Raw genomic sequence first — 11803 nt, forward strand, 5'->3', positions numbered from 1 at the left:
CTGGAGAAAAATTTTTACTAAGTCTAAATAAATGTCTAAGAAAGATCTTGTCTCTACTTTGTGAAATCCAACCAAAGGAGGGAAAAGATAAAATATTACACTCATGTTAAATTAGCCATACTGTTACAACATATGATAAAATTTGAAATCTTCTATTTAATTCTATTAATAGTATTCAGGAATGAGAGTAAATAGATTTGAATGATACCAAAGGAGCTAGAATTTCCCATCACATTTTCCATATAGCAGTAAGCATGTACTTTTTTAACAGCTTTCCTTTCAAGAATCCCTTGCAAGAAATAATTCTATATTAAGATACAATGTTTAGTTATAGTGAGAGAAACACAGAACAGCCCAGGAAAAGGCTTTACAGAAAAAGACTGTAAAAGATTATTCTAGCACGAACAATTGCATTAAATTGCTGCCATCCTTCTAAAATCAATTCTCTCAAACCAGCAATTCCTAAGGTGCAAAATTTTCAAATATCTGTGTGTGTGTATAAAGATGAGAAGGAAACAAAGAAAATACTCATAATGAAAAGGTGATTATGAATAGAGTATTATAATTTCATTTTATCATTCTTAAAGTTGATTTAATAGTTTAAAAATATTGCTCAACACGACAACGGTGGACACATTTGTTAGAGCCTAAGATGATTCATTCTGGAATGTTTCTGATGACACAAAGCTTACATAAATAATCTGGTGAGTTTGCTCAAAACTCACTATGAAAAAAGCCAGTTTTCACACATACAATACAACCCAAAACTATGGCTTCACTCTATGGCAAACTGTCTTACTATTTTAATCATAGAACTAATAAAGAGAATACTACTAAAATTGGATCGTATTGTTTAATTTGTGGCTACCAGGGAATTTAACTAAACACAAACCACAAAATCTGTGCCAAAACAAGTCCTAAAGGGATATTTTCACCACCCTTCCCCTTGCAAGCTTTGCATTTGGCTTTGGTCAAAGCTGATGTAAATAGCTACAGAAATTAGCAACAGGTTCTCAGGCAGTAAAGGCCAAGGGAGCCAAAAGAACACAGGTGCACACAAAATAACAGTAATCGTCTGCTCCCCCAGAGCACCCTAGGGACCTCAGCATCTTCAGACGGCACCTGCTCCTCTAGCTCAGCACTGCCGTCGGGGTACCCCACAGCATGCAAAGGCTCACCCTCTGCAAACACACTTACCCTTGCTCTTCCAGCTCTAAATTCTGAGGGTTCAAATAAAGGACGGGGTAATGGAAAAACTCAAATCCTCTGGAAACTTCACTGTAATCAATTGCTCATACCCTCCTCCACCATGCACCAGTTCATCAGAATTGCTAATGGTAACAGAAAATTTCCTTCTTGCCCTTCACCTCTCAATTCGGACTGTGCACTGTGATTAAGGGATTATAAAAGGGGAAGAGGACATTTACTTGTTGAGTACCAAACTGGGTACCAAGCTCTGCAAACATCTGACAACTATACTCTCCTCACACAATAATTCTGGAGTTCAAATATTGTTTGTCCTCCTTTTTATCTAAAGAAACACTCATTTAGATAACTGGATCAGCAAGAAACCTGAACAAAATGAAATCCAATTATTCCAAAGCTTTAAAAATCCAGGTTATGAATTAGCCTAAGGCTGTGCTTACTTATTAGCAAAAGGTCTTTTGGCCCTTTCATGCTTATATTTTTCGTGATAGCTCCCCGCTTACATCAAATAATTACCTTTGCTCATGGGGGTCTATTATACTATTCACTCTGCTTTTTTATAAGTTTGAAATTTTCTGTAATAAAAAATTTTTAAGGGAAAAAATTACCTTCAACATAAAGCCAATACAGAAAGTAGCTCCTACCGAGAGTTAATTTCCCTACTGCCAAATGAAATCCAAATGAATCTGTATCTTCTAATTCATACATGCTGAGTCAACAATGAAACAGAAATCAAAACCAAAACCAACACAAAACCCCAAACACTTAACTTTCTCCCACTCTCACAGACACACAGACACACACACTACACAATGAAGGATTCTAATTGCCCCTAACAGACAATGCAGTCGATGAGTACTGGCCTAGCACTAGTCAGCCCAAGCTTTTATTGAAAAAAAATAGTCTTAGCAATCAGGGCAAGATTATTTCTACCTTCTATCTAATACAGGCACTAGCCGAGCACAAGCAAATTTCAATCCAGAAAACTTCCCTATCACTATTTTGTAGATTATGAGGATATAGGTAAAATGAGCTTCTCCGGAAAAATTAAAAGATTAAATGCTTTTATTTAAAAGACAGATTCAAAATAAGTACCTCATGAGTCCTGAAGCCAGTCCATTACCACCTTTAGTCCACCTAGTTTGACCTCCTTAAATTGGCAATTTTATCATTTTTCTCAACTGAAATAAAGAATTTTTCAAACATAACCACAACACAGTACTTAGGAAAATACTATTTTCTGTCCTTCACAAGCCAATGGCCTATCCATAAGAAAATATATGAATCATAATCATGAATAGAATTTAGGCTTGATGCCTAAAAGTGGGACTCCTCAAAATGAGGCAATCAGCAGTTCTATCAGGAAAAAAAATACCCAGTTTATGGTCATTTAACACATGACAATTAAGAAAAGGGTTTAATGTCTATTAATCATACTGTCAGAACCATGTGGAGGGTAGAAAAGAAAAACAGTTCCCCCTATACAGATGTGTAAATGTTTTACAACTCTTCAACAAAAACATACACAGTTGTGGTAACTAGTATAACGTAGATTAATTTTTCAAGCACAACACTGAGCTTTCCTACAATCTGTACTTTCTTGTACCTGACATTCCACATTTTTCATCATCACAATTAGGCTCAGAGAACTATTCTTCATAATTGATGACATTAAGTAAGGCACCTCAGAAACAATAACCAGGCTTCCTTCCAGTTGGTGCAAATTACCTGGGTATCTCTGTAACCTGGAAAGAAAGAGGAACAACACCCAGGATCCAATAATTGCTTACTCAAACTAACAAAAAGAAAAAAATGGGAAATTTGAGAACAGACAGCACTCTAAATTATTCAATGTGATTCCCATGCTTGGGAAAACACTGAATTCATGAGATCAGCAGCAGGTAAGAGTGTTCTTCAATGCTTCTTGGTCTCAGATTAAAGTCATAATACAAAAAGAATTGCTGGGTCAAAATGTAAAATTCACTTTCATTTAATATCCAACTACCAAGAGGACTGAGGATGAGCAGGAACTAATGAGTCCAGGGCTGTATTTCATAGTTAAAAGCAAAAGTGTGAGCTAGAGGAAAGGACTGATTAAGCAGGTTAAAACTTAAAAGTATTACCCGGAGACAAAAGAGGCCAAGACAGGGAGGGAAGGAAGGACAGGCAAGGAAGGAAGGAAGGAAAGGGAAGGAAGGAGGGAAGGAAAGGGAAGGAACGAGGGAAGGAAAGGGAAGGAGGGAAGGAAGGAAGGAAGGAAGGAAGGAAGGAAGGAAGGAAGGGAGGGAGGGAGAAGACCTTAACATCCCAAAGACATTTCCATAAAATTCTTTCACTTTTTTCCTTTGATCAAGACAACACAATTTTTTTTTTTTTGCCACATTGATTTTAAAGATAAATTTCTGCACAGAAATTCCAAGTCTTGAGTTCCCAGGCAAGTGCCTTAAAACAATAGCATCACAGTGTGAATTTCACCAATCACCCCAAAGAGTGAAACTGTGAAGTCTGATGGTTACACAAACACTTCACCATTCCAACAGTAGCAAAGAATCTATGGCTCAGTACTTCATTAAAAGTAGAAGACTAAGTGAATGGAAAATCTGAATTTTAAAAAATGGAGGTATCTTTACTTGATAACAAAAACCAATATTCCTTCTCCTACTTCAAGGCTCAATTCATACTTGCTCAGAATCATGTAACTTCAGATCTTAAGGAGCCCTACAATTTATAGTCCAGTTTCTTCAGTTAACAGAAAAGAAAACTAAAGTAAAAGCCTCACTTTTAATTATTGGTAGAGTCAGAATTGGAGCCCAGTCCTCCTAACTCAGTTTAGTATTTAATATTAGACCAAGAGGACATCTCCTATGGTTATAAATAATAATTATAAATGTATGGATCTTTGTGTCAAGCTCTGTACTAAGCCCTTTTACATGCATATTTTATTTAATTCTCACAGTCCTCTATTTGACACATTAAGAAAATTGAAAATAATTTGCTCAGTTATTCAGTAAAGAAGAAAGTTGATTTGAACCTATGTCTGGTTGATTTCAAAGCTAATGTTAACTCCTATTCTATATTCCTTACCATGGCATACAGGGTCTTACTTGGTTTGACCTATATACTACCTTTCTGAACTCATTTCCTCCCACTCTCTCTTCACTCACTAGACCACAGTCAACATTTACTCAAGATCACCCCTGCCTAAGGGCTTCTGTGTGTCTTGGAAGTCCCCCTAACCTCACCCCCTACCCCTACTGGTGAGTGCTTGGCTCTGCCCTTCAAGTCAAGTATCACCTCAACAAGCCTTACCCTGACCACTCAAACTAAAAACCACTATCTGAAATTACCTTGTGTATGGATTGTCTCCTCATCAGAAGAAAGGCAGAAGGGCAGAAACCTCCCACTAGAATAAAAGCACCATGACAGCAAAACTGTTCTTCCTTGTTCACTTCTAAATACCCAAGAGTATCTGACAAGAAGAGATGCTCAAAAGAACTATTTGTTGACCTAATGAATAAACCTCCCTCTACATTGCTGAGTCTGAAATCCCACCTCATTACAAACCATATCATATAATGCAGTAATTGGTTAGATACTGTCTTCTATTTTTCTCTGTTTTGAGTGATCAGTCTTGTCTTTCAACCAGATGGTATGCACCTCAGGGGGTATCTCATAATTCTCAACTATGGGCAAGTTAATAACTCAACCTAGACTTGTGTGATCAGGTATCTACCATAGCTGGTAACATGACAGGTAGACATTCAAATACTGGATCACTCACAACTTTCTAGAAAAAAAATGCTTAGTTTGCATATCTTTATTTGGCTAGTACTAGAAACTAAAGAATGACTGCCCTTTCACTGACAGTACACAGGGGCTTGCCTTTCTCATGATAGTGCCATTAACTTCTTTCAAGCCCACAACCAATCTGTTTGCTTCTAGTTATCCTTTATCTTGACTACTGTTAACCTCCACTTTTCTCTATTTCTTGAAAGGCCCTAGGCAGCATCACATTCCTTGCTTCTTGCTTGCCTCATATGGTTGGATGTGCCCGACATATCTTCCATGATCTAAAAAACTGCAAATTTTAGGGAAACAGATAAGTCAGTAGCATTTTGACCACTTTAAATTTCTACTCTCTCAAAAAGTTCAGAAGAGTTAAGAGAGCAATACCAAGAGACCATCCTTCCTGGTGATTGTTACAAGCTCCTAACACTGGCCTGTCAAGCTCAGGGGGAAGAAAGTGTCAGGATTGTAGCAGAATCATCTGTTGGCTAGAGAATCAACATCCTGGAACAATAGTTGATACTGTTAGAACGGCTGCTTCCAAAATTTATCCAAGTCTAGCATATTTTCAGTATTAAAGAAATATCATCTAAGAACTCTGCAGAAAGGAAACACATTACCAAAGTCCTGGCCAAAAGAGGTGATGTTCAGTTTTTATAACTTCAACCTGTTCTCCAAACTGGGAATCCTTCTAAAAAGACATGCTATACCCAACAAAAATGTGTGAGTGTGTGTGTGTTTGCATATGTTGGAGGAAAAGAAGGGTGTCTTTCACAGGGACCAAGCTTTTTAACTTTCTAAAATGAAATAGTCTGTATTTCCCCACATGTATTTTATTCCAGGAAAAAACAAACAAAAAACAAAAAAAAAACACTGAGGCATTCAGATGGCACTATTAAGTGAAGAACCAAAAACCAAAACCAAAACAAAACAAAACAAAGAGGCTATTTTCATACTTTACTTACTTTACTTTTACTTGACTAGAAAAATCTGAAAAATTCCTATGTTATTAAAGAAAGTTTTATTTGATGATATAAAACATGTATCTTATCTAAATCTTGGGTCCAATATTTGCTTATAATGTAAATGAACCATTAACTTTGTATATGTAAAAGCACCTCACTAAAAGTTTGACTAATATGCAGTTCTAGTTTTTCAAACACTGTTGCTTTTTTTGGCCAAGTATAAGATCAAGAAATCAAATGACTTGCTCAAGGTCATTTGGTCAAATCAGGAGGGATTAGAACTACTGGCCTTCCAAAAGCCAGCCATAAATCAAGTTTTGCTTAGAATTAAACAGGCCAAAAAGGAAAAATCATTCACCATCTCCTTTCTTCAATAATCAAAAGACAAAACCAACATTAATTTAAATGGCAGAACTTCGATTAATAAAATTTCACTAATGCATAGACGATTATCCCTCTCTCAAAACTGGTACCTCTTCTAACAATTTTCACATGTCAGTAACTTCTATACAACTTCAACATATGATGGCACCATAACTTACTAAGAATTTTAAAAATCAGTCCCTCCCACATATATCTATAAATAGCTCACTTCTGTTATCTCTTAAAAGGCCTGGTCAGACTGGAATATGGAAGTACTCTGAGCTGTTAAGTTTTTTTTGTTTTGTTTTTGTTTTTTTTTTTAACTTAAAGGATCATAAATAAATTCAAAGTTTTCTTCAAAAACCTGAAAGGAATAGAGATATTTCAACATTGCTGGTGAAATAAATGATTAAATAAATGAAAATCACCCAGGACGTAGTGGGGCAGGGAGTTGGAGAGAAAAGGTGTATGCATTTGTATACAATGTATCCTTCCCCTTCCTATTTTCATATCCACCACCTCCTATCTTCTGTCCTATCCTTTTATATTGCAACTTTTAAACAGCTAATATAAAAATAACATACAACTAGAGAATAACTTGTCTCATCTTTAAACATATTATATCTCCACTCACTCAGAAATTTTAACCATGAGTCAAAAAATGCTTGTACCCACTGCTTTTGAATTAATATCAGAAACATAACATCCACTGAAGCCATACTTTAAACAATATCAACTGTGTTGAGGTGAGGCTGTGAAGGTAGCAAGGAAGAACACCTGATATTTATTACAAACACACTATATTTAATAATTTTTCTCATGCCCAATTTTCTAGATCAGGTGGTACTTACCCCCATTTCACAGATGACCCTCAAGTCCAAGAAATTTCCATTTGCCCTTTGATTATGGGTCACCCATATTCCTCTTTAGCTATTGAACACAAAGAAGCCACAGGGTATACAAAGCAAATCAAAGGCAAAGACTGGGGAAAAAAATTAAACCTGGAAGGAAATACAAGTCTGACATTTTCCATTGTGTCAAAAAACAAAATTGTCATTATTTGGAAATATTGAATTATATGAAATCGTCAATATACAATCATTTAATATGCAAAAGCAGAAATTCCACCTGGTTCAACCTAATATTGTTTTCTAAGTTCATTTTAATAACTGTTTCAAATTAGGTTCTGATATCCCAAGTCACATAATACCTTATTATTTCTTTAGATTGTCTTCACCTTTTGAAAAGATTTGCCACCCCACTGTCCAAAGAGAGCTATTTCAAAACTTAAATTCCTTCTAGGAAAAGCCAAGGTAAGTAAAACTGCCAAACTGCTGACTGTGATCATGGTTGCATGAGCCCTAAAACAATTCCACATCTTTTTTACTGTTTCCTTTCCCACTAACAGAATCAGAATCATGAAGAGATCTATCCTTAAAGAGATTCATATTTAAGGAGATACTAATAAAAAAATGTGCTTTGCATCTTTTTCAGTTATCAGTGATACAGGAATCTAAGCATGGTAGTAGCCCATCACTTTATACTGGGGTTCCACTAACCTAAAAATCTACCATCAAAGAATTTTAATTAAGTTGTTATGTTCCATTTCTGTTGGAGAATCTGGCTTCTAACCTTTCTAACCAAAAGGGTGATTACCATCCCAGTGGGATACATTTTTCGGTTGAGATATGGCTGATTTATGCACCTACACCAGAAATACCTGTCACTTTCAGAAAAAAAAGAGAAAAGGGGATATGACTCCAAGACTGCCTCTAGGTCCAAATCCATCATTTCCCACCCATTTTTATTAGAGTCTAATAACTAATACACTGTTGAACTCTTTTCTCAACTATTTCCATTAGTTACTCACCCCTTCTTGTTCTGTCAAAAGTCCTATCCTTTTACCATCTATTTGTCAAATCCATCAGGTCAGTCACATACCTTAGCTTCCTAGAGGGGTGCTTTTCCTAAGATAAATGTATTTCCTAAGATACTGTTAGGGTAAGGTAATGTTGCCTATTCTATCTTCCCAGGCCTAGCATATAGTACAAAACACCAATATTAACCATCAAGTGAAATAAGCTTTTTTTAAAAAATCAGGAAAGAACCTCCAGCTCTATCTGGAAATTTCTCTATTCAACTGGCTCAGTGTTGACAGATCAACAGAGAATGGCACTAGTCATTACAATCCTAAACGACATTTTCCTATCTCTAAGCCTTCAACCCCCTCCAAATAATCCAGTTTTTATAGTAGAACGTATTCCCCCTCACCCCAGCCAACAGCACCTTCTGATCATTTCCCCCTAAACTGAGGTTTTCTCCAGAGCCCCCTGGTGATGCCAAGTCAGTCAAATATGTTCCTTAAACCTTCCACCTACTCCCTTCTTTCTCCAAAGTTACATATAATAATTGATAGCTGCCATTTTTTGAAAGCTCTTTATGCATCAGGCTTGAAACCGAAATTTATCTACTTCCATCCTTAAAACCCTATAAGGTTGGGATTAGTATCCCCATTTTACAGAGGAGAAAAACTGAGGATTAGTATCTTGTCCAAGGTCATGCAGGACAGGGATTCAAATCCAAGCCCAACCTCAAGGTACTCTGCCCTTAATCCTCAAACTGTATTTCCTTCTAATCTCTTTATGTCCTAAATGTCTGCTTTGTGGTTTTTTGTTGTTTTTTTTTTTTAAACTCTACGCCTGGGGAGGGTTCCGCTTCTCCAGAGGCTGCCTTTCCTTTTAAAGGATCACCCGTTCCATCTTTTCTCCATGCTCCCCCTTCCCACCTGGCACCATTTCCCGAAAGCCCTAGTCATATCCCCTCCTCTAGGACCAATTTAAACTTCCCCTCGTCCCCAGAGCAGGAACCGCCTGATACAGAGCCCGGAGAGAGCAGAAGTGAAAGAAAGGGAAAAGCATCCTTTCCCCAAGTCTCCGATCCCAGAGAGAACTGAGGCTGAGAACCCGGGAACGAGGGGAGGAGGGCAGAGGTGACATGGGTGTGTCCTTGGGGCAGGCGGGGCGGGGGAAGACGGAGGGAGGTGTGGGACCCTTGGGGTAAGTAGGAGATTGAATGGGAGGTGGAACTCCGAAAGGGAGGGGGGCTGCCACCGGCGAGGAGAGAGATCCGGCACCAGGGGGAGGACTTGGAGGTGGAAGTGACGGGGGCAAGAGGAAGGAAGAAAGGGTAGGGAGGGTTTCAAGAGAGCAGGAAACCGCGGAAGGGAAGGAAGGATGGGAACCGGGAGCATGGGGTGCCTGCAGACCCCAACACCCGGGCTTGGCGGGGGAGGGGGCGGCGGGCCGAGGGGGCGGAGTGCGCGGAACGCGGGGAACCGGGGCTCCAGGAAGACCCCGGAGAAGGGGATTCGCGAGCTCTCCAGCCGGGGGAGCGGGAAGTAAGGATTCCCGAGAGGCAAGGGAGGGAAAGGGGCGTCCGGCACCGAGAGGAGGCGGGGTGAAGGCACCGGCGGGTCCGCTAGGGGATGCAGTTAGGAGCGGGCCAGGGGTGGGCTGCAGGCTGGAACGGGGAGGGGGCGGGAGTTCCGGGAGCCCCCTCGGGGCGCAGAAGGCGGGAATGTCCCGCGGGCCGGGGTCTCCAGGGGATTGCACAGGGGTCCCCGCGGTCCTCCGAGGCCGGTGCCGGGGGTCTCCCGAGGGCGGGGGTCCCCTCAGGGCGGCGAGGGGGTCCCCAGGGTCCCCACCGCCCGGGGTCCGCAGCCGCCTCCCTACCTATGCCGGGCGCCACATAGACGAAGTAGAGCAGCGAGGACGACAGCGAGAAGAAGAAGAGCGCGGCGAGCAGCGAGCGGCGCGGCAGCCGCAGTCCCCGGCGGACGCGCATGCTGCTGCCGGGCGGCCGCGCGAGGGCCGGGCCGGGCCTGCTCCCGCCGCTCCCGGGCCGCCGCCTGGGCCTCGGCCACCACCTCCGGGCGCTCGCCCGCCGCTCGCCGCCTGGGCCGCCGCGGGCCGGGCCACATGAAGCGGGCGGGGGCCGGCGCGGCCCTAAGCGAGCGCGGCGGCGGGGACGGGGCGGGGCGGGGCGGGCCGCGCGCGCGGGCGGGGGGAGGGCGGGGCGGCGCCGCGGGCACCGGCGCGGAAGATTTGTGCGCGCGCGCCCGCCGCCCGGACCCCGCGGCGGCCCGGAGGGAATCGCCCAATGGCGACAGCCCCTCTGCCCAGCGCGGCCGCCGCCCAGGCTCTCGGGGTGCGTCGCTCAAGTGCCGATAGCTCCGCGCACAGGCGCCCCCAGCCCTGCGGCCAAGGGACCGTCTGCAAAGTCTGACCCGGGTGGTCGCCCACTGCGGCAGAAAAGCAGGTATTGCAAGCTTGATGGCTGGGCCTGTTATAGCCCTCATTCGTTCGTTCATTCATTCATTCATGCATTCAATTCGTCATTTATGTATTGAACTCCAGGCACATGCCGGACACCGTTCTTGTCACTGGAGAAATTACAGAGAACCAAACAAACAAAATTCCTGTCTTCTTGGGAAACTTACAGGCAAGTGGGAGAAGAAATTCATGATGTCAGGTACTGATAAGTGACAGGAAGACAATAAAACAGGAGAATGTGTTGGATTGGTTGCAGAAGGCCTAGCTGAAGAGGTGACAGGAGCTGAGACATAAAAGAGTGAGAAAGACCTGCCTTTAGAATAAGGTGGGGAAGGGCATTCCCAGTAGAGGGAAGAGCAGAGACAAAGGCCCTGAAGTAAGAATCTAAGGTTGACTCTAAGGCCAGTGAGGTGGAGAGGACAGCGAACTTGGAGCTTCAGGCAGGGTGCACATCCCACAGATCATAACAAATGCAGTAACACTTGCCAATGTGAGGACTTACACTGAGACAACTGGGCTTTTCTTATTAAATCAGCACTATGAGATGGGAGCTTTATTATTTCCATTGAGGAAATAGACACTCTTAGAAGAAGCAACTCACCCAAGCCTTGCAAGTGAAGGCTCAAATGCCAATGGCCTGTCTCTTAAGGGAGGCCCTGGGCCACTAAGTTGTAACTGCCTCTGCATTCCATCTGGACCCCAATTCTCATCTTACAGGCAAATTGATACGCTACCCTCACGTTAGTGCAGAATGGTAGCCAAAGCCTGTGCTTTAAGCCTCAGGCCAGAGAACCTCAGGGGTTAGCAAACTCACCAGAGACTCCTGGTGAAGGACAGCACAGCCAGCCCCAGCTTCCAGGAACTGCCAGCTGACTTGTGGAAGCACGTATCCCCCGTGTAGACACATCCACTGTCTTGGCATGGCAGAAGCAGTCGGGAGAGGACTTCTCGGAATCTATGAGAAACAATAGTAATCCTGCTTTATATTCCTAAAGTGATTTAAATTTTTTAAAAATGTTTTGTTGACCCTTTAAGTGGAGACTCAAGAGCTAGATTGCCCAGGTTCTTCCATTCTTAGCTGTGTGTCCTTAGGCAAGGTAATTTTTTGTTTGTTTGTTTTGTTTTGTTTTAATTCAATTTTATTGAGATACA

At 41.9% G+C, this 11803-nt stretch overlaps 1 protein-coding gene across 3 annotated transcripts in view; it reads right to left on the minus strand.

Moving 5' to 3' along the window:
* B4GALT5 (beta-1,4-galactosyltransferase 5) overlaps positions 1-10279 on the minus strand; it is a 96659-nt gene extending 86380 nt beyond the window's left edge. For all 3 annotated transcript variants that reach the window (XR_005213116.1, XR_005213117.1, XM_037811746.1), the window contains exon 1: positions 10052-10279. Coding sequence is in view for 1 of the 3 variants with exons in the window: in XM_037811746.1 (XP_037667674.1) it covers positions 10052-10163 (112 nt within the window). In the remaining 2 variants the exon portion in view is untranslated. The remainder of the gene's footprint in view (positions 1-10051) is intronic.
* Between the last annotated feature and the right edge of the window lie 1524 nt (positions 10280-11803).

Source organism: Choloepus didactylus, chromosome 19 (genome assembly GCF_015220235.1).
Source record: "Choloepus didactylus isolate mChoDid1 chromosome 19, mChoDid1.pri, whole genome shotgun sequence".
In the NCBI taxonomy this organism is placed as follows: domain Eukaryota; kingdom Metazoa; phylum Chordata; class Mammalia; order Pilosa; family Megalonychidae; genus Choloepus; species Choloepus didactylus.